This window comes from Kogia breviceps, chromosome X (genome assembly GCF_026419965.1).
Source record: "Kogia breviceps isolate mKogBre1 chromosome X, mKogBre1 haplotype 1, whole genome shotgun sequence".
In the NCBI taxonomy this organism is placed as follows: Eukaryota; Metazoa; Chordata; class Mammalia; order Artiodactyla; family Physeteridae; genus Kogia; species Kogia breviceps.
In genome coordinates, this window is record NC_081330.1 from 86,558,725 (window position 1) to 86,582,851 (window position 24,127).

The 24,127-nt window shown below is 36.1% G+C and overlaps 1 protein-coding gene across 4 annotated transcripts in view; it reads right to left on the bottom strand.

Annotated features, from left to right (window-relative positions):
• Positions 1 to 584: 584 nt before the first annotated feature.
• Positions 585 to 24,127, bottom strand: part of KLF8 (KLF transcription factor 8) — a 358,727-nt gene continuing 335,184 nt past the window's right edge. For all 4 annotated transcript variants that reach the window (XM_067023452.1, XM_067023451.1, XM_067023453.1 and 1 more), the window contains 2 exons: positions 6,714 to 6,891; positions 585 to 3,452 (listed from right to left, as the gene is read on the bottom strand). In XM_067023452.1, the coding sequence (XP_066879553.1) occupies positions 3,422 to 3,452; positions 6,714 to 6,891 (209 nt within the window). In that variant the 3' untranslated portion in view covers positions 585 to 3,421. The remainder of the gene's footprint in view (positions 3,453 to 6,713; positions 6,892 to 24,127) is intronic.

Below are 24,127 nucleotides of genomic sequence, written 5' to 3' on the forward strand. Positions count from 1 at the left end.
TTTCTGTTAGCTCCAAGGACAGTTACTCTTCAATCTGTTCTTCTAGCTCTTGGTATTAATCTCTCACAGGATTTCCTCCCTTCTACCCTTTTCCCCGGCATCTCTCTGAGAGATGAAGTTTCCCAAAGCAGAATCAGCTTCCCAGATCCCCACCCAGGGGTGGTATTTGTGCTGAGGTAGCTTTGAAGTTTAAAGCTGTCTCAATACCCTACTCTCCTGAATTCCTTCTCAGGAAAAAACAAACAAGATGGTGAAGGGAGCAAGGATGGGCAGGGAAACCTTACCAGCTGAGCCTGTATTACACAGGGTGATTCTCTGTAAGAAATATGCAAAAGGAGGAAAGTCTCCATGCAGTCCCATTCAGGGACAAGCTGAGTAGATTTTCAAGAATGAGGAGGGCCTCATATACTTAGAGAAATTATTGTGTTTAAGACAGCACAGCTTCCTTTCTTGTCCCATGCTAGTATAAAGTAGTTTCACCAAAACTTTACCCAGTTAAGGGAAAGAAAACTAAAATGATTTACTGGTGCCATGCAATGTTGTGGAAAAGTAAATGAAGACAAATTCAAGATAACAGCCATGGATTCTGAAGTTTAAAATATTTTTTATTAATAAAAAGTACAATAATCAAACATAACAAGATTGCTTAGTTCCCAAACATACACCCTGCCTGGATGCCACAGAGGAAAAGTCCCATTGAGTGAGAACATAGTAATCTCTAAGTGACCATGCTAACTGAGGCAGTTTTTGAGTATCTCCAGGGACCTAACAGGCTTGAATATGAGAGATTCCTCACAATCTTAGTCTCACAGTCATGTCGCTGGAGCAAGAACTAGTATAAAATAGAGAAAAAACAGGGTGCTGCTCTAAAGTACTGAAATATCAAGGCAGAGACATGAGTTATAAATACTAAAGCTTAATATACTGTTCTATAACTTCTTTAAACAAGCAATGACAAAAAACAATCAATCATTTCACTGCAGGCTCCTTTCCCCAACACAAAAATGAACAGTCAATTTCTGGCACTGTTTGCCCACTGTGTCCTCCTGTCAAAAAACAAGGATGGACACCAGTAGGGATTCTCTTCCTCTTTTTATTCAGAAATACAATGAAAACAGCACTGCATACAACATAGTTATAATGTCCAAAACAACTACTTATACTGATCTTGGGGAACATCTACTGGAAAGGAAGGAGAGTTTCTTAATAAACAAAATAGTGCCTCTCCCCCTGTCCACAACCCACCACCAGAAAAAGAAATGGGAGGTAAAAACCAGTATTTGAGAATCAAAGAAATATCCTGCCACTAGTATAAGTTCTATTCTCTTCCATCCCACTCCCACCCCAACCACCCCACCCCACTTCCCTTCTACCTATACTGTTCAGAATATAATAAGTGTGGAAAGACAAAATGTAACTGGTGAAGCTGGACTAGCCAAAGTTTGAAGGGCTGTGGGAAATTGCCTCTGTGCTTCTGACAGGGTGACATGTAATGTGGTCCAGGCAGAGTGAGGAAAGGCGAAGAATACAACTTTTACAGCAATGGATTTTGCCTACTTATTCCTTTAGACCCTAATATGCTTTGAGTATAGAAACAGATGAGAATCTTATAGTTACCAATGAAGAGAATGTAGGGAAAGTGAGAGGAAGAGATAATATTGCTTCCAGTGATCACTCTTCAATTATCCTTGTTACTTACTCAAATTTAGCTCTTTATCATCCAGGAAGCCTAATCCTCTCCTTTGTCTAGAGTAAATATAGAGTACTATAATTATCATCATAATGGTAATCATAATACTTTGTTGTTCATTTAAGGATCACTTGTCATTTTTGCCAACATCCATTAATGAGAATCCTCACAATAATCCTGTGAGGTAGGTATTTAGATCCCCATTTTACAGATGGGTTAACTGAGGCACAGAGAGTCGATGTGACTTGCCTAAGGTCAATAAAGTGAGAGATGGGAAAATATGGAAGAGAGGTAACTTAGGGTAGCACCTCTATTGTCAGAGAGCCATATTTACCAGTGAGAAAAGACAGTGATAATTGGGCACAACTACTTTCTTCAGTGTACCTATTTCTATAAAAGTATTAACACACTAGGGAGGATCAATAATTTCTTTTGGATTATTAAAGATTAGATCAATTCCCAATGGTTTTGTTCTTTGGAAAAACTTTTGAGGGTAGGATACACCCCAAGTTCCTGGAACTCAGGTCATACAAATCTCTAACTCCTGAATTTTGCAGATCGCTTTGTTTCAAAGAGCTGTTAAGAGTTGTAAAACTGTTACTATCATGTACATAAGCACTGTGCTCTAGGCGTTCCCACAGGTGTGCAGGCTAACAATTCAGATACCACTATAAAGGTACTCTGGAACTGAACAATTAAGTAAGTGGATGGCAACGTGTGGGAGCCAGGTTTCTCACTGTTGGAGTGGAAGGTTAGAGTGAACAAAGGCAAAAGGCTAGTATAAGGTGATCCATGTGGTAAGGGATTGGAGTTGGAAACATCAGTATGAACTCATGTTTAGCTTAATAAATATATGGATGATTACATACAGAAATATTTGTAGATATGTATATATAGATATACATGGGTTAGTGTACACACATATATTTCCTTGTTCTGTCAGCTGAGATGACCTAGAAGCAAAAATACAAGTAGCAACGAGCATACCTAATGCCCAGATCTTCGTTTCTAATACAAATCTCCATTAAAATAAACCAGGACTCCTTAAAGAAACTGTTGATTACAGGATTCATCAAAAAAAAATATACAAGATGAGCTTGCAGCATCTTATAGTGCTGGAAAATAAAGGTGTGCTAAAAAAAAGATGGGGGTATGTCAAAAGAACATGGAAATCAACCCAAAAGAGTACCCAATGACCAAAGCTGGAACAATTTGAGTAACAAAATAAGTTGCATTGGACTATAACCCAAAGTACAAAATAAATATCCATGAGTCCATACTGATACAAGAAAATGATTGCATAAATAAATAAATGAGGGAGAAAAGACAACTCTACCATGCAGAATTCCAAATAATTTATGTAGATACTCACCCTCAAGCATGTAGTGCATAGCTAACCACCCCTTAAGTGTGGGCTGCACATAGTGATTTCCTTCCAAAGAGTACAGTATGGAAGGTGGGGTGGAATACAGAGGAGAAACCTGACAAACACTATCTCAGCCAGGTGATCAAGATTAACATCAAGGGTATAAGTCATGTTAATATGATGTGATGAAAATGACAGTTCACCGCTGTGGTCTTCCTCCCCCAAACCCATAAGCTCAGTTTAATCATGAGAAAAACATCAGACAGATATTAATTGGGGGACCCCTCGAAACTGCCAAGGTCATAGGAAACAAGGAAAGTCTGAGAAATTGTCACAACCAAGAGAAGCCCAAGGAGATATGACTACTAAATGTGATGTGGTATCCTGAACAGGATGCTGGAAAAGAAAAAGGATATTAGGTAAAAACTAAGAAAATCTGAATAAAGTTTGGACTTTAATTAATAATAATGTATCATTACTTCATTAATTGCAATAAATGTACATCTAATGAAAGATGTTAGTAATAGGGAAAACTGGGTTTGAGATATAGGGAAACTCTCTGTACTATATTCAGAATTTTTCTGTAAATCTAAAACTGTTTTAAAATAAAAACTTTATTTAAAAAGAATTTAAGAATTTATTCTCACAAACCTTTCTGTCTTGTCCATAATGCACTCCACCTAATGTATTCAGCAGTTCATATTCTTCATAGTTTTTCCTGAATTTTCCAATCATAATTATCAATAGTAATGTTCAATTGCCAATCATCTACAAATGGAGGAATTCCACTGCAATAAATTCCAAGATATTATTCAACCCTATTGATCAAGGCCATTTTCCATGCCATAGGCAACTGTCCACATAATGGTGGTTTACTGGTGTGAGCACAGCAAATTCAATTAATTCCAAATACTACCTAAGAGAGACAGTTCTTTTCCATCTCACTGTCTATATAGCAAAGTTCTACGTGCTTTTGGTGTGGTACAGTATTATACTGTATTCGAGTACCTGTACTCCGTGAAATACTCTTAATGAATGTTGATATATTTCTTAAAAAATATGGAAATAATTTGTAAAGATTTTATCATTATTTGGAGGGAAGAGGGCAATGAAAATAGGATTAGAATTGTTTCCTGACCATAGACAATTAATAAAGCATTAACAAAGTCCCTCATTACTTTGTAGGAAAAACTTTGAATAAAGGCTTAAAGATGTCAGGGATACCAATATTTGGAATTCTAATGTGATTATCCTAGTTAGTACAACATTATGTTTTATAGTCTTTATTTATAAAAAGATCATATGCTCCAATGCAAAAGATCCTGATGGGCATAGGTCAGTTATGAACTCTGGAAAAGGAGTCTCAAATCCAAACTCCGGAGAAAATGGGTAAGCCCTTAGACTCTACTGTGAAATACCACATCAACTACTCAATTATAAGCTTAACTTATATATGATGGTAATTCACCTTTAGCAACCTGTCTTACACCTGCATAGAAGTCCCCTTTAACAGATTGGCCCTAGATATTTCCTAGTGCTTTAACAATTAGTCTACAGTGTGGAACTTGCACACCAAAAGTCAGGGTAAAACCTATATCAAAATAACAAGGCTAAAATAGTAAAAATCTGCATATCATTTTGAAAAACACAGGTAGACCTTAAATTTATGAGGGTTTATGGTCTGAAAAGACACTGTAACTTGAAATGAGGTAAATAAAACCTGAGATATTATAGAAAGTGTTAGAATAGAAAAACTGTGTTCCTAATGTTATATATCAATGACAACAAGCACATTTTACTTACCATTTAGCCAATTGTAAATGATTTTGTGAGTGGTCAAAAGTTTTCTGAAGCCTAACATATAAACTTGGACAAATACTGCAACCAATCATGTAAATTTTTCTTTAATTTGGTTTAATAATGTGATCCCTGGGAGAATGGGTGTGCAGGTCTGTAAGGCCTCAAGGAAACATCTGGGGAACTAATCTGACCTGTATTTGTCTCATCTGTAAAATATTAATGATGGGTAGGACTAGATAGTTAATAGGATGCCTTCTTGGTGCCAGAATTCTATGATTTAGTCAGACTAGGTGGCCTTGGGAAGTAATAACCTGAAGTATTCAAGAGAGACTGGTTGAATATCTGCCAAGGAAAAGGGGTACCATATGAAGACAGTCTTTTCCAGGAGAGAGGCTGTGTCCACAATTAAGTGATGCAAACCTCCCCTCCCTGACCCCAGGAGAGGAAATATGCCATGTGGAGGTAGATTTGAGGTCCAGGGCCTGGAACAGAGGATTTTATGTCCCAGAGACTATTATAAAACAGTCTGATTGGGTAACCAAATGTGTATATTATGCAACATGTTATAATGGCTAAAATAAATGGCTTAGATGTTCATAGCAGTTTCAGAACATCGAATTGCTTTCTGTTAGTCAGTTTTCACTAAAAGCCTCTTATAGTTCCATTTGAAACATAGGAATGCATGCTAAAAATGTCATGGACTTAACACATTTTCTTCTTCCAACCCCTCACCTCTGTATAACATGGCCCCAGTGTGTCACTTCTCATCATGCAATGTGTGCATAACAGTTGCTTTATGTAAACAGAAGAATAAACAGTACAGTGTAGCCCCTCAAGACACTGTCTCAACAGATTGCCATTTGAATGAGACTTGTGGTTATAGTACTTTTGATATCCTATCCAAAAAAAGTCCTCCTCTATTTGTTTTCAGGATCATCCTGGGTCTACTTGTTTCTGTCACTGCCCATCTTACTCTCCTGGAACACTTTTTACCCTACTGGCATGTCGATGTGTGCTTTGAATTTTTGTCCAAATTTAACAAAACAAAGAATGTAATTGTGCAGCAAAATATTTAATCCTGAAGGAGGAGAAGGAAGAAGAGGAGGAAAAGGAGAAGGACAAAAAGATCCTTTCATTCTCTTTGATGGACTAAAGAAGCAAGAAGCACCAGCACTGTCTGAAAATCAAACTGTAAGAACAAATAGGATTGGTTTTACAAAACCTTAGAGCTTGGTATGGGACTCAGCTTATTCACTGAGAATGTGCCCTATACTCAGGACCCAAATCCCTGTAAATCTTATCAGCCAACTACGATGTTATGCCCTCTTCTGTCTAGGAACTTGAAAAAAGTTAATTTAGGACACTACCAACCACTTTGATGTACTGATTCAGAAATATGGATAAGAATTCTATAAAACAAGAGGAAAATAAGAACAAAAAGCAGCGTATGTTTGTTCACAGCCTTGAATTTGATTCCTGTTTTCTTATTGTAGGAGAAATGTCCTATCTCATAACAGGGACGGGAGGGGGGCAACCATGGGTGCCGCACTGGAATTCAACCCATGCGGAGGTTGAAAAAACTGGGGACTAGTCAGTGGAGAAATGAAGGTAGGATATAAAGAGTCCCTATGGAAGATCAGCTATCTTTTCCTCCAGTTTCGTCAGCCTGGCTCAGTGAACTGTTCCAATCCCATCCCAGAGGCAAGCTGAGTCAAAGAGGAAAAGATGGTCATGATCCCATTGCGCGTGCGCGCGCGCGCGCGCACACACACACACACACACACACACACACACACACACACACACACACAAGAAAGAGACCAGTGCATCTCTTCTAGTGCAGTCTGTGCCGCTCACATGGTGTCATGGCGCCGGCGGTGCAGAGAAAGGTGGTCAGAGCGAGAAAAGCTACGATTGCAGTCTGTGCACCGGAAAGGCTTGATGCCTGTGTGCTTGCGGAAATGGCGGGTTAGCTCATCTGAGCGAGCAAATTTCCAGGAGCAGCCATCCCAGGTGCATTTATAAGGCTTCTCTCCTAAAAAAGGGAATATGACAAAACAAACGGAGTCAGATAAGAGACGTTTGGTTCCTGAAAAGATAACAGAATACATAACCTTTTATAACGTCAAAAAATTAAGCAATCACTTTAAAGACATGTTCTCTTTCACCTTTACTGAAGTCCCAAAGAGAAGCCACGATGGTTGAATGGAAAACACATAGGCTGTGCCTCAAACAGGCCTTTGCTTGAATCCTGGCTCTAGTACATAGTAGTTGTGTGACCTTAAATAAGTCACTTCTCCCTGGCTGGATCTCTGTTTTTTCATCTCTAAAGAGGGATAAAAATATCTCACAAGGTTGTATGAAACATTTTATCCTTTAAACACAGCCAATAAATGATAAAACTGGGATCAAATCCCAAATCTTTGACATTATCCACTATACCACATGGTAGTAACTGTATTATCTCCTCTAATAGCTCCCCCAAAATAATAGTCTAAAATAGAGCCATACACACAGGAAGAATGTGTGGTTCACTGGAATGGGTCTTCAGCTAAGACTACAGGCCTTTTTCTGTGAAAGATCAGAAACTCAATGGCATGGAATGGGGTGAGGAGAAGTGTCAAGTCAAACTTTTTGAAATAGTTACATGCTTGCTCAGTATCCCCAGGTTGCACCTGGGTTATATACGGAATATGTATGCTTTGGGTTAGAAAACTATATGAAAAAAAAGTAATATAAAAAACATTAACACAGTATAACCCCATAATGGTGTATATGTCACATAACACATATTTATATACTCAGAATAAAGGCAATATCAACACACTTAAATTTAAATTATGAGAGAAATTATTAACAGTGAGTGAATATCTGGAAATTGAGGATGAGAATGAGAGAAGATGAGAATGAGGTGAGAAGAGGACTTTCTCTTTTTACTTTTCTTTCTGTACTTTAGTTTTCTTTTACCTTTCTGTATTGTTGGAATGTTTTAAAAATCATGTAGCTGTATCTTATAATAAAATTTTAAATGTAAAAAGGTAAGAAGCTATGAGCAAAAAATAAATATTAACTATGGTTAAGTTAAGGTTATGGGGTTAGGGTAAAGATTGTTTTCTTTTTAATGTGTTTCTCTATTTCCCATCTTCTACGATGAGCATGTATAATCTTATAATCATAAATAAGAGATAAAGTAGGTATTGGGTTGGCCAAAATGTTCGTTCGGGCTTTTCTGTAACATCTTATGGAAAAACTCGAATGAACGTCTTAGCCACCCCGTACAAAATGCATTGGTATTTTAATGGTCTTTCTTACTTTGGCTCTTTCTTTTTCTTCTCCTTATAAATACTCCAGAGCATTTTATTTTATGTTGTTCTAAATTCTGGTGGCAATCTGGTTTGCATATGCTGTTTTTCAACTTACTGCTCAACACTTATCAATCCTCCTAAGTGTTTACTAATTAACTGTACAGGTTTCAAACAATGGGCAACAGAATGGAATTCACTCTGACTCACAGTTGTGGACAATACCAAGGCAACTATTTTGAGTATTAAAGATGCCAATTACTGATCATTTCCATATACAGAAATCGCTGCATTAGCTGCTAAGAAGAATGAGATAGAGTTGGATGTAGTGAGAACAAAAGATGACCAATGAAATGTTATAAAATGAAAAGAAAAAGCTACTGAATGGCTATGCACCACACACATACACACACACAGAGTAGGATCCCATTTATGTTTCCTAAACTTCTCTACCTCTCTGTCTCTGTGTCTGTCTGTCTGTTTCTCTCTCTCTCCCTCTCATACACACACACAACTCCCAAACAAAGAGAAAAGATCTGGAAGATTACACAGCAAATTACCAGTGGAAAGGAGAATGAGACTGTAGATGATGTTTAGTGTGTAAATGGGATTTTTCAGCTTGATCTATGCAATTTATTCCATCTCCACACCTCCAAACACTGCTATACATTTTGTTGCAATCTCTCAAGAATTTCTCCTACTTCTATCTTCTCTACAATCAAGTGAAGAAAAATTGAATTGTAAAGCAGTGACACCCTGTGGTGATAAGAACTCATTGCTAGAATACACAGATTACAGAATTCAGCAAGGAGACCAATTTTTCCTATTGCAAAAGCTGTTACCTTTTATTATCATTGAACAGGCTCCTGTTTGTGCTAATGCACTTCATGTGGCACAACTCAACTTATGACCTTCATCAATACATCATCGATATTGAAGAACAAAACATACATAGGGTAAATAATTAATAATATAAAATGTACATATTAGCTATGTGACAAAGTATAATATAAGTTCCAAGGCTTAATAATCTGTGGGCTAGTGTGAAGGCATTAAGCTTGAAACATGGGTAGGTTTAGATGGGTAGAACAGTAGGTGAAAAGCAACCCAGTCAGTTGGGGGCATGGGCTGGTAGGAAGTACCATAAATGATGCATGAGGCATGGGATCAGCCATCCTGAATTCTGTAAAAATCTTTACAGAATTTCCATGAGATGGTCCCTATTACAAAGGCCATACTAAAGAATTTGGATTTTAGAATGAAATGTAGTGACATACCAAAGAGGGGGGCAATGAGAGTAGTCTGCTTCAGATATAGGCAATAAGGGGGATGCATTGACTATAAAGAATTTTAAAACAAACTAAACTAAAAGTTTGCTCTTTGTTATCATCATGTTCCAGTTGTAAGTCAATGATAAGATACTCCTTCCGGCTATGACAACTCCCACTGCCCTGTCCCTCTTGGTACACCACTGACAGAAGGTAGTGGTTGGGGGGTGGGGGGAGTGGGCAACACTAAACATTTTTGAACTTGAGAGTGACTTGATCAAATCTGAACGTTGAAATGATCTAGCCATGATATGCAAGATGGATTACAATGAATACAAGGCTACTGGTGTATTCTATTGTCTGGCACATACAGGTACTCAAATCATTTATTGATTTGATGAAGGAATCAAGAATAAATGTAACAGAAGGTTGAAGTAAATAAAATCAGAAATAAGAGAAGAGACATTACAGTGGATGCCACAGAAATAAAAAGGATTATAAGGGACAATTATAAACAGTTATATGCCAAAAAACTAGACAACTTATAAGAAATGGATAAATTCCTAGAAAAATAACCTACAAAAATTGAATTAAAACATAGTAAGCCTGAATAGATCAATAAAAAATAAGGAAATTGAATCAGTAATCAAAAATCTCTGAACAAAAGAAAACCCCAGGACCAGAGGTCTTCACAAGTGAATTCTACAAAACATTCAAAGAATTTATACTAATTCTCCTTAAATCTTCCAAAAAATGGGAGAGAAGGGAACACTTCCAAACTCATTCTATGAGAACAGCATCACCCTGATATCAAAACCAAATAAAGCACAAGATAAGAAAACTATAGGCCAATATCCTTGATGAATATACATGCAAAAATCCTCAATAAAATCCTAGCAAACTGAATTCAACTGTACATTAAAAGTATTATATACCATGATCAAGTTGGACTTATTCCTGGGATGATGCAAGGTGGTTCGATATACTTAAATCAATAAACGTGATAAAACACATTAACAAATTTTTAAAAAATCTGCATGATCATCTTAATAGATGGAATAAAAGCACTTGAAAAAGTTCAATATTCATTCATAATTAAAATGCTCAACAAAGTAGGTATATAAGAACTTACTTCAACACAAGACATACATGACAAGAGCTAACATTAACATCATCCTCAATAGCAAAAAACTAAAAGCTTTTTTCCTAAGATCCAGCACAAGGTAAGGAAGCCGACTCTTCCCCTTTCTTTTCAACATAGTACTGGAACTCGTAGCCAGAGCAGTATACAAGAAAAGGAAATAAAAGACACCCAAGATGCTCAACATCACTAATTATTAGAGAAATGAAAATCAAAAGTACAATGAGGTACCACCTCACACTGGTCAGAATGGCCATCACTAAAAAATCTACAAACAACAGGGCTTCCCTGGTGGCGCAGTGGTTGAGAATCCGCCTGCGGATGCAGGAGACACGGGTTCGTGCCCTGGTCCGGGAAGATCCCACATGCCGCGGAGCAACTAAGCCCGTGAGCCATGGCCGCTGAGCCTGTGCGTCCGGAGCCTGTGCTCCGCAACGGGAGAGGCCACAACAGTGAGAGGCCCGCATACCGCAAAAAAAAAAAAAAAAAAAAAAAAAAAAAAAAAAAAAAAAAAAAAAAATCTACAAACAACAAATGGTGGAGAGGGTGTGGAGAAAAGGAAACACTCATACACTGTTGGTGGGAATGTAAGCTGGTACAGCCACTATGGAAAACAGTATGGAGTTTCCTTAAAAAACTAAAAGTAAAGTTGCCATATGATCCAGCAATCCCATTCCTTGGCATATATCTGGACAAAACTAAATTTAAAAAGATACATGCAACCCTTATGTTCATAGCAGCACTATTCATGATAGCCAAGACATGGAAACAACTTAAATGTCCATAGCCAGATGAATGGATAAAGAAGATGTGGTACATATATACAATGCAATATTACTCAGCCATAAAAAAGAATGAAATAATGCCATTTGCAGCAACATAGATGGACCCGGAGATTATCATACTAAGTGAAGTAAGCAAGAGAAAAACAAATACCATATGATATCATTTACATGTGGAATCTAAAATGTGACAAAAATGAACCTATCTATGAAACAGAAATAGATTCACAGACATAGAGATCAGACTTATGGCCAAAGGGGAGAGAGTGTGGGGGAGGGATGGATTGGGAGTTTAGTGTTAGCAGATGCAAACTATTATATAGAGAGTAGATAAACAAGGTCCTACTGTATAGCACAGGGAACTATATTCAATATCCTGTGATAAACCATAATGGAAAAGCATATAAAAAAGAATGTATACACATGTATAACTGAATCACTTTGCTCTACAACAGAAATTAATGCAACATTGTAAATCATCTACACTTCAGTAAAAGAAAGGCACCCAAAACAGAAAGGAAGAAAAAAGTTATATTCATTTGCAGATGATATGATCATATACATAAACAACACCAATTTTTTAAACATCTTTATTGGAGTATAATTGCTTTACAATGGTGTGTTAGTTTCTGCTTTATAACAAAGTGAATCAATTATACATATACATATATCACCATATCTCTTCCCTCTTCTGTCTCCCTCTCTCCCACCCTCCCTATCCCACCCCTCTAGGTGGTCACAAAACACTGAGCTGATCTCCCTATGCTATGTGGCCGCTTCCCACTAGCTATCTATTTTACGTTTGGTAGTGTATATACGTCCATGCCACTCTCTCACTTTGTCACAGCTTACCCTTCCCCCTCCCCATATCCTCAAGTCCATTCTTTAGTAGGTCTGTGTCTTTATTCCCGTCTTACCCCAATGTTCTTCATGAATTTTTCCTTAGATTCCATATATATGTGTTAACATACAGTATTTGTTTTTCTCTTTCTGACTTACTTCAACACCAAATTTTAAACAAACAAAAAACTGACCTAATTAAAGGATTTAGAACTAATTAAAGAATCCAGTAAACTTGCAATATACAAAATCAAAAGAGAAAAATCACTCATGTTTCTAAACACAAACAGCAAAGTATCTGAAACAGATATGAAGGAAACAATACAATTCAAAATAGCTACAAAAAGAATAAAATACTTAGGAATAAATTTAACTAATGAGGTTAAAGACTTGTACACAGAAAATTATACAACACTGATGAAGGAAATTAAAGAAGGCACAGACATCTTTCCATCTGGAAAGATATCGCATGTTCATGGATTGGTAAAATTAATATTGTTAAAATATCCATAACTCAAAATGACCTACAGATTCAATGTGACTCTTATGAAAACCCCAGTGGTATTCTTTACAGTGATAGAAAAAAGAATTCTAAAGTTCATGTGGAACTGCGAAAGACCCTGCATAGCCAAAGCAATTTTGATAAAAAAGAGTAAGGTTGGAGGCATTCCAAGTCCTGATTTCAAAATATATTACAAAGCTACAGTAATAAAAATAGTAAAGTACTGACATAAAAATAGAGATATAGTCCAATGGAATAGAGAGCTCAGATAGAAATACATGCATCTACAGTCAATTGATCTTCAACAACATGTCTATAGCAAACAATAGAAGAATAATGTCTTTGATGAATGGTGTTGGAAAAACTGGATATCCACATACAGAAGAATGAAATTGGACCCTTATCTCATATCATATACAAAAATATACTCAAAATGGATTAACATCTAAAATGTAAAACCAGAAACCATAAAATTACAGAAGTAAACATAGGGGGAAGCTTCTTTTCTTTTATTGAAGTATAGTTGATTTACAATGTTGTGTTAGTTTCAGGTGTAGAACAAAATGAACTGAATCATTTCACTGTACACCTGAAACTAATACAACATTGTAAATATATATATATATATTTGAAGTAATATTTATACATGTATATTTCTTACCAGATTATTTTCCATTACAAGTTATTACAAGATACTGAATATATCTTCCTATGCTATGCAATATATCCTTGTTTCTTATCTATTTTAAGTATAGTAGTTTGTATCTGTTAATCCATAAATCTAAATTATCCCTCCCATAATCCCTTCCCCTCTGGTGACCATAAGTTTGTTTTCTATGTCTGTGAGTCTGTTTCTGTTTTGTATATAGATCCTTTTATATTACTTTTTAGATTCTACATGTAAGTAATATCATATATTTGTCTTTGTCTGACTTACTTCATTAAGTATAATATTCTCTAGGTCCATCCATGTTGCTGCAAATGGCAATATTTCATTCTTTTTTATGGCTGAGTAATATTCCATTATATATACACCACATCTTCTTAAACCAATCCTCTGTTGATGGGTAACTTTTTTTTTCCATGTTTGGTTATTGTAAATAGTGCTGCTATGAACGTGGGGTGAACATATCTTTTCAAATTAGAGTTTTTATCTTTTCTGGATATATAACCAGGAATGGGATTGCTGGATCATATAGTAGCTTTACTTTTAGTTTTTAAAGGAATCTCCATACTGTTTTCAACAGTGGCTGCACCAATTTACATTCCCACCAACAATATAAGAGGGTTCTCTTTTCCCCACACCCTCTCCAACATTTATTATTTGTAGATTTTGATGATAGCCATTTTGACCAGTGTGAGATGATACCTCATTGTGGTTTTGATTTGTATTTCTCTAATAATTAGCAATGTTGAACATCTTTTCATGTCCCTGATGGCCATCTGTATGTCTTCTTTGGAGAAATGTCTGTTTAAGTCTTCTGCCCATTTCTTGATTGGGTTGTTTGTTCTTTTGATATTGAGTTGTATGAGCTGTTTGTGTATTTTGGGAATTAACCCATTGTTGGTTGCATCATTTGCAAATATTTTCTTCAGTTCCATAGGTTGTCTTTTCATTTTATTTATGATTTTCATTGCTGTGCAAAAGATTTTAAGTTTAATTAGGTCCAACTTATTTTTGCCTTTTTTTCCTTTTGCATTGGGAGACTGATCTAAGAAAATGTTCCTATGATTTATGTCCAAGAATATTTTGCCTATGTTCTCCTCTAGGAGTTGTATGGTGTCATGTCTTATATTTAGGTCTTTAAACCATTTTGAGTTTATTTTTGTGTATGGTGTGAGGCAGTGTTCTAATTTCATTGATTTACATTAAACTGTCCAACTTTCCCAACACCTCTTGTTGAAGAGACTGTCTTTTCTCCATTGTGTGTTCTTGCCTCCTTTGTCATAGATTAATTGACCATAGGTGTGTGGGTTTATTTCTGGGCTCTCCATTCTGTTCCACTGAGCTATGTCTGTTTTTGTGCCAATACCACAATGTTTGGATTCCTGTAACATTTTAGTATAGTCTGAATTCTGGAAGGGTTATGCTTCCAGCTCTATTCTTTTTCCTCAGGATTGCTGTGCCAATTCTGGTTTTTTGTAGTTCCATATAAATTTTAGGATTATTTGCTCTAGTTCTGTGAGAAATGTCATGGGTACTTTGAGAAAGATTGCATTAAGTCTGTAAATTGCTTTGGGTAGTATGGCCATTTTAACAATATTAATTCTTCTAATCTAAGAGCATGGGATATCTTTCCATTTCTTTGAATCCTCTTCAATTTCCTTTATGAATGTTTTATAGTTTTCACCTCCTAGGTTTAGATTATTCTCAAAGCTTTTTGATGTGACTTTAAATGGTATTCTTTCATTGTTAATGTAAAGAAATGCAACAGATTTCTGTATATTAATCTTGTATCCTGTTAACTTTCTTAATTCATTTGTTAGTTCTAATAGCTTTTGTGTGGAGACTATAGGGTTCTCTCTATATATAGATGATCATTTCATCTGCAAATAGTGACAGTTTTACCTCTTCTTTTCCAAGTTAGATACTTTTAATTTCTTTTTCTTGTCTGATTGTGGTGGCTAGAAATTCCAATACTATGTTGAATAGAATTGGTGAGAGTCAGTGTCCTTGTCTTGTTCCTGAATTTAACTTGAAGGCTTTCAGCTTTTCACCATTGAGTATTGCATTGGCTGTGTTTGTTATAAATGGTTTTTAATATGTTGAGAAACATTCTCCCTATACCCACTTTTGTGAGTTTTTATCATGAATGGATGTTGAATTTTGTCACATGCTTTCTCTGCCTCTATTGAGATGATGATGTGTTTTTTTGTCTTTGCTATTGTTAATGTGGTGTATCACACAGATTGATTTGAAAATGTTGAATCATCTGGAATGTATCCAACTTGATTATGGTGCATGATACTTTTTAGGCATTGTTGGATTTGGTTTGCTAGTATTTTGTTAAGTATTTGTGCCTGAATATTCATCAAAGACATTGGCCTGTAATTTTCTTTTCCTTTTTATTTTTTTGTAGTGTCTTTGGTTTTGGTATCAGGGTGACGGTGGCTTCATAGAATGAATTTGGGAGTGTTCCATCCTCTTAAATTTTTTAGGAATGGTTTCAGAGGGACAGGTAAAAGCCCTTCTTTGTATGTTTGATAGAATTTCCCAGTGAAGTCATCTGTTCCTGGACTTTTGTTTTCAGGGATTTTTAAAATTTATAAATTCTATTCCACTTTTAGTGATTAATCTGTTTCTTTTTGAATCACTTTTGGCAAGCTGTATGTTTCTAGAAACTTGTCCATTTCCTCCAGGTTGTCCACCTTTTTGGTACATAACTTTTCATAGTATTCTATTATAATGTTTTTTTATGTCTGTATTATCAGATATTTCTCCTTTTTCATTCCTTATTTTATTTATTTGTGTCCTCTCTCTTTTCTTCTTGGTGAGTCTGGCTAGAATTTGTTGATTTTGTTTACCTAAACAAACAAACAAAAAACCCAAAACAGCTCTTGGTTTTATTGACATTTTCTATTATTTAAAAAAATCTATTTTATTTATCTCCCCTCCAATCTTCATTATTTCTTTCCTTCTGCTGACCATTGGTTTTGTTTGTTCTTCTTTTTTGAAATTATTTTAGGTGGTAGGTTAGGTTTTTTTTTTTTTTTTTTTTTTTTTTTTTTTTTTTTTTTTTTTTTTTTTGTGGTATGCGGGCCTCTCACTGTTGTGGCCTCTCCCGTTGCGGAGCACAGGCTCCGGACGCGCAGGCCTAGCGGCCATGGCTCACGGGCTTAGTTGCTCCGCGGCATGTGGGATCTTCCCGGACCAGGGCACGAACCCGTGTCTCCTGCATCGGCAGGCGGATTCTCAACCACTGCGCCACCAGGGAAGCCCTAGGTTGTTTATTTGATTATTCCTGTTTCTTGAGGAAATCCTGTATTGCTATGAACTTGCCTCATAGAACTGCTTCTGTTGCATCCCATAAATTTTGTAAGGTTGTGTTTCCGTTTTTGTTTGTCTTTAGGTATTTTCTGATTTCTTCTTTGATTTCATCTTTGACCCATTGGTTATTTTAGTAGCATGTTTAATTTCCTCATGTCTGTTCTGTTTCTGTTTTTCTTTCTGTGTTTAATTTCTAGATTCACACTGCTGTTGTCAGAAAAGATGCTTGAAATTATCTCCATCCTCTTAAATTTATGAGGCTTGTTTTGTTACCTAGTAAATGGTCTACCTCAGAGAACATTCCATGCACACTTGAAAAGAATGTTTATTTTGATGTTTTGCTTTGTTTTGTTTTTTGGATATTGTGTCTTGTAGATATCAGTTAAGATCAACTGGTCTACTGTATCATTTAGGACCTCTGGTGCCTTATTGAATTTTCTGTCTAAATGATCTGTCCATTGATGTTAATGGTTATTAAAGGCCCCTACTATGGTTGTTTTACTATCCCTTTCTCCCTTTATGTCCCTTAGTATTTATTTTATATATTTAGGTGCTCCAATATAGGCTGCATACATTTAACAAGTGTAATATTATATTCTTGTATTGATTCCTTTATAATTTATGATGTCATTATTTTTCTTTCTTTATGGCATTTGTTTAAAAAACCTACAACCAAGAATACTCTAATGAGCAAGGCTCTCATTCACATTCGATGGAGAAATCAAAAGCTTTACAGACAAGCAAAAGCTAAGAAGATTCAGCACCACCAAAGCAGCTTTACAACAATTGCTGAAGGAGCCTCTCTAGGCAAGAAAGACAAGAGAACAGAACAAAAGAGGAAGGGAAGAAAAAAAGACCTACAAAAACAAACTCAAAACAATTAGGAAAATGGCAATAGGAACATACATATTATAATTACCTTAAATGTAAATAGATTAAATGCTCCAACCAAGAGACATAGACTGGCTAAATGGATACAAAAACAAGAATTATATGTATGCTGTCTACAACAGACCCACATCAGACCTAGCAACAAATACAGACTGAAAGTGAGGGGATGGAAAAATATATTCCAGGAAAATGGAAACCAAAAGAAAGCTGGGGTAGCAATACCCATATCAGACAAAATAGACTCTAAAAAAAGGCTGTTGCAAAAGACAAGGAAGGACACTACATAATGATCAAGGGATCAATCCAAGGAGAAGATATAACATTTGTATATATTTATGCACCCAACATAGCAGAATATCAATACATAAAGCAAATACTAACAACCATAAAAAGGGAAATCAACAGTAACACAATAATAGTGGGGGGCTTTAACATCCTACTTACACCAATAGACAGATTATGCAGACAGAAAATTAATCAGGAAACACATGCCTTAAATGACACATTAGACCAGGTAGACTTAATTGATATTTATAGGACATTTCATCTAAAAGTAGCAGAATACACTTTCTTCTCAAGTGTATGTGGAACATTCTGCAGGAGAGACCACACCTTGGGTCACAAATGAAGCCTTGGTAAATTTAAGAAAATTGAAATGATATCAAGCATCTTTCCAACCACAATGCTATGAGATTAAAAATCAATTACAGGAAAAAAAAACTGTAAAAAACACAAACACATGGAGGCTAAACAGTATGCTGCTAAATAAGCAACGAATCACTGAAGAAATCAAGAGGAAATCAAAAAATACCTGGAAACAAATGACAATGGAAACATGATGACCCAAAACCTATGGGATGCAGCAAAAGCAGTTTTAAGAGGAAAGTTAATAGCAATAAAATCCTACCTCAAGAAACGAGAAAAACCACAAATAAACAATCTGACCTTATACCTAAAGCAACTAGAGAAAGAAGAACAAACAAAACTCAAACCTAGAAGAAAAGAAATCATAAAGATCAGAGCAGAAATAAATGAAATAGAGAGAAAGAAAGTAGCAAATATCAATAAAATCAAAAGGTAGTTCTTTGAGAAGATAAACAAAATTGATAAAACTTTCTCCAGACTCACCAAGAAAAAAAAGGGAGATAATTTAAATCAATAAAATTGGAAATAAAAAGGGAGAAGTTACAACTGGCACCACAGAAATACAAAGGATCATAACATACTGCTACAAGCAAATATATGCCTATAAAATGGACAACCTGAAAGAAATGGACAAATTCTTAGAAAGGTAAAACCTTCCAAGACTGAACCAGGAAGAAATAGGAAGTATGAACAGACCAATCACAAGTAATGAAATTGAAACTGTGATTAAAAATCTTCCAACAAGCCAAAGTCCAGGACCAGATGGCTTCACAGGCGAATTTTATCAAACATTTAGATAAGAAACACTTTCCTCTGCAAACTCTTCCAAAATTGCAGAGAAAGGAACATTCCCAAGCTCATTCTATGAGGCCAATATTACCCTGATACCAAAACCAGACAGAGATATCACAAAAAAAGAAAATTACAGGCCAATATCACTGATGAACATAGACGCAAAAATCCTCAACAAAATACAAGCAAACAGAATCCAACAATATATTAAAAGAATCATACACCCTGATCAAGTGGGATTCATCCCAGAGATGCAAGGATTCTTCAATATATGCAAAACAATCAATGTGATACACCATAACAACAGACTGATGAATAAAACCCATATGATCATCTCAATTGATTCAGAAAAAGCTTTTGACAAAATTCAACAACGATTTATGATAAAAACTCTCCAGAAAGCGAGCATAGAGGGAAACTATCTCAACATAATAAAGGCCATATGTGACCAACCCAAAGCAAACAGCATTCTCAATGGTGAAAAACTGAAACCATTTCCTCTAAGATCAAGAAGAAGACAAGGATGTCCACTCTCACCATTATTATTCATCATAGTTTTGGAAGTCTTAGCCATGGAAATCAGAGAAGAAAAATAAATAGAAGAAATCCAAACTGGAAAAGAAGTAAAAATGTCACTGTTTACAGATGACATGATACTATACATAGAAAATACTAAAGATGCCACCAGAAAATTTCTAGAGCTAATCCATGAATTTGGTAAAGTTGCAGGTTGCAAAATTGATACACAAAAATCTCTTGCATCCCTATACACTAACAATGAAAGATCAAAAAGAGAAATTAAGAAAACAATCCCATTTACCATTACAGCAAAAAGAATAAAATACTTAGGAATAAACTTACCTAAGGAGACAAAAGACCTGTCCTCAGAAAACTTTAAGATACTGATGAAAGAAATCAAAGATGGCATAGAGATGGAGATATATAAGATATTCTTGGATTGGAAAAATCAATATTCTTAAAATGACTATACTACTCAAAGCAATCTACAGATTCAGTGCAATTCTTGTAAATTACCAAGAGCACTTTTCACAGAATTAGAACAAAAATTTTTACAGTTTGTATGGAAACACAAAAGAGCACAAATAGCTAAAGCAATCTTGAGAAAGAAAAACAGATCTGGAGGAATCTGGCGCCCTGTCTTCAGACTATACTACAAAGCTAGAGTAATCATGGCAGTAAGGTATTGGTGCAAAAACAGTAATATAGATCAAGGGAATAGGATATAAAGCCAAGAGATAAACCCATGGACCTATGGTCACCTAATCTATGGCAAAGGAGGCAAGAATAAACAATCGAGAAGACAGTCTCTTCAATAAATTGTGCTGGGAAAACCGGACAGCTACATGTAAAAGAATGAAATTAGAACACTCTCTAACACCATACAGAAAAAAAAAACTTGAAATGGATTAAAGACCTGAATGTCAGCCTGGACACTATAAAAGTTTTGGAAGAAAATATAGGCAGAACACTCTTTGACATAAATTGCAGCATGACCTTTATTCATCTACCTCCTAGAGTAATGAAAATAAAAAGAAAAATAAACAAATGGGATCTAATTTAACTTAAAAACTTTTGCATAGCAAAGGAAACATTTAAAAAAACGAAAAGACAACCCACAGAATGGGAGAAAATATTTGCAAATGAAACAACTGACAAGAGATTAATCTCCAAAATATACAAACAGGTCATAGAGCTCAATATATAAAAAAAGCAAATAACCCAAACAAAAAAATGGGCAGAAGATCTAAATAGACATTTATCTAAAGAAGACATACAAATGGCCAAAATGCACATTAAAAAAGATGCTCAACATCAGTAATTATTAGAGAAATGCAAATAAAAACTATAATGAGGTATCAACTCACACCATTCAGAATGGCCATCATCAAAACATCTACAAACAATAAATGCCGGAGAGGATGTGGAGAAAAGATAAGCCTCCTACACTGTTGGTGGGAATGTAAATTGGTACAGACAGTATGAGAACAGTATGGAGATTCCTTATAAAACTACCATATGACCCAGCAATTCCACTCCTGGGCATATACCCAGAGAAAACCATAATTCAAAAAGATACATGCACCCCAATATTCATTGAAGCAGTATTTACAATAGCCATGACATGGAAGCAACCTAAATGTCTTTCATAAGAGGACTGGATAAAGAAGATGTGGTACATATATGCAATGGAATATTACTCAGTCATTAAAAATAATAAAATAATATCATTTGTAGCAACATGGATGGACCTGGAGATTATCACACTAAGTGAAGTAAGTCAGAGAAAGACAAATATTATATTACATCACTTATATGCAGAATTAAAAAAATGATACAAATAAACTTATTTACAAAAGAGGAACAGACTCACAGACTTAGAGAATGAACTTTTGGTCATTAAGGGGGAAAGGTAGCAGGGAGGGATAGTTAAGGAGTTTGGGATTGACATGTACACACTGCTTTATTTTAAAAATAATTATAATACATTATCAGAAGTAGTGTTCAAAGCATTACTAATAAAATGCTAAATGAACTTGCGAAAAGAACAGATGAACACATTAGAATTTCATGAGAAACTAGAAAATGTTTTAAAAAACAGTCAGGACTGAAGAATATAATAACTGAAATTAAAAATTCACTAGAAAAAATAACAGCAGACTAGGTGATACAGAAAAATGCATAAGTCATCTGCAAGGTAGAATAATGGAAATCACCCAATCAGGACAGCAATAAGAAAAATAATTTTTAAAAATTAAGGTAGTTTAAGGGACCTTTGAGACAATATCAAATGTTCTAACATTCACATTATAGGACTTCCAGAAGGGGAAAAGAGAGAGAAAGTGTTAAAAATGAATATGATGAAATTGCAGCTGAAAACTTCCCAAATGTAAAGAAGGAAACAGATATCCAGGTACAGAAAGCACAGAGTCCTAAACAAGATTAATGTAAAGAGACCGATACCAAGATATTTCATAATGAAAATGGTAAAAATTAAACACAAAGAGAGAATTCTAAATGCAGCAAGTAGGGGATTGATCAAGATGGAGGAGTAAGAGGACATCGAGTTCATCTTCCCCATGAACACAGCAAAAATTTAACTATACATGGAAGAAGTCACACAGAAAGCTAGCTGAAAACTGGCAGAAAGACTCCTAGATAACCAAGGCTGTTAGAAAGATTCACATGAAATGTGGTAGGAAGGAAAGAAAAGTGATTGGGTCAGGAACTGTGCCCCTGGGAGGGGCCTCAGAAGGAAGGGGAGAATGCACAGGCAGACACCAGCCCTTAGAAATGAGCCATGAGAGCCACAGATTGGGCACCCAACTCCTGGACTCCTGAGTGGGGGAGATGAGCTCACTTGGTTGGTTAGAAGAATGATTTGACTAACAGGAGGGCTGTGGGAAGCCTGGACTGCACTAGTGATAAGCACGTGTGTATGCTGGCTTGCCTCTGAGGCAGGATGGAGAGAAGACTGATCTAATGGTTGCCAGGTTTCCATGTCCTTCTCTGCATGCATCTCAGCCTGAGCCCAGCAAATGCTTTGGCCTGCTCACTTCTTGTCACAGTGCTGCACTGGATCTAGGGTTGCCATGACCAGGAAGAAGACTTGGCTGTAGAATGCAGAGGATACTGATTCCCGGAGGAGAGCCTGTGTAGAGTGGTGGTAGCTATTGTTAGTGCTTACTGAAGCAGTGCATCAGATGTAGCCCAAAACTCTGACAGCGGCTGCTCTACCACAGCTCATGTCCTGTATATGCTGAGAATCCCCACAGGGCTCCCACCTGCCCTGCATTATGATTCCACAACTGGGTGGGTGCAGCAGAAGCTGGGGACTAAATCAGCTGTGAGGGACAAAGGGGACTTCCATCCAATGCTGTGTCTGAGCCAAGCAAGGCAAACAATTGTGGGTGCCTCCCCAGGAAGTAAAATGGAGATAGCTTCAACCTCTGTCTGTAGCTGACTCGAACCTAGAGCTTGCACAGTCACAATGCTTCAGCATTCTGCCCCTCTGGTGCAAGGACTCCAATCTTGGGAGAAGGGAAAACACACACTTAAACAGAGACAGCTCAGGCCTGACCCTCAGGGCTTCTGCTCCAGCAACATGGGATCAGACCCCACCCCTGATAGGGCCATGATGGCTACTGAGCAGAGGGGAAGTTCTACCTCACACCCAGCTCCATCTCTAGCTTCTCCATCTCCAGTCCCACCAAAATGATAGCTACCAGCACAACCTGGGGAAAGAAATGACTTATATCCACATCAAATCCAGCTCTCCAAGCAAAGGCATTGGGCACACACATTCTGTACAGGGCACTCCCACATAAGAACACCCCTTCAAGAAAGTAGTAGGTAACTGTTTCACCTAAATTAATAGAGACAGAGAAATTTAAGCAAAATGAAAAGGCAGAGGAACTTCTCTCAATCAAAAGAGCAAGAGAATATACCTAAAATAATGAAAAAGAAATAAACAATTTGACAAATAAACAATTCAAAGCATTGGTAACAAAAATGTTAAGTAAATTAGGGAAGAATATAGATGAACACAGGAAAAATTTTAACAAGTAGAAAACATTTTTAAAAACCCATTCAGAAATGAAGAATTAAATAAGCGAAATAAAAAACACACTAGAAGGAATGAATAGCAAATTAAGGGATACATCAGAACACATAAGTGATCTGGAAGGTAGAATAATGGAAATCACCCAATCAGAACAGTAAAAAGAAAAACAAATTTAAAAATAAAAACAGTGTAAGATATCTGGGATAACATTAAGCATACCAACATTCACATTATAGGAGTCTCAGAAGAAGAGAGAGAGAAGGGGATTGAAGATGTATTTGAGTAAATTATGGCTGAAAACTTCCCAAACTTAAAGATGGAAACAGATATACAAGTACAGGAAGCACAGAGGGTACCAAACTAGATTAACCCAAACAGATCTATACCAAGACATGCCATATTTTTACAAATAACAAAAGTTAAAGACAGAATTATACAAGAATCAATAGAAAAACAAAGTCATATACAAGGGAACATCCATAAGACTATCAGCTAATTTCTCTGCAGAAACTTTGTAAGCAAGAAGGGAGTGGTATAA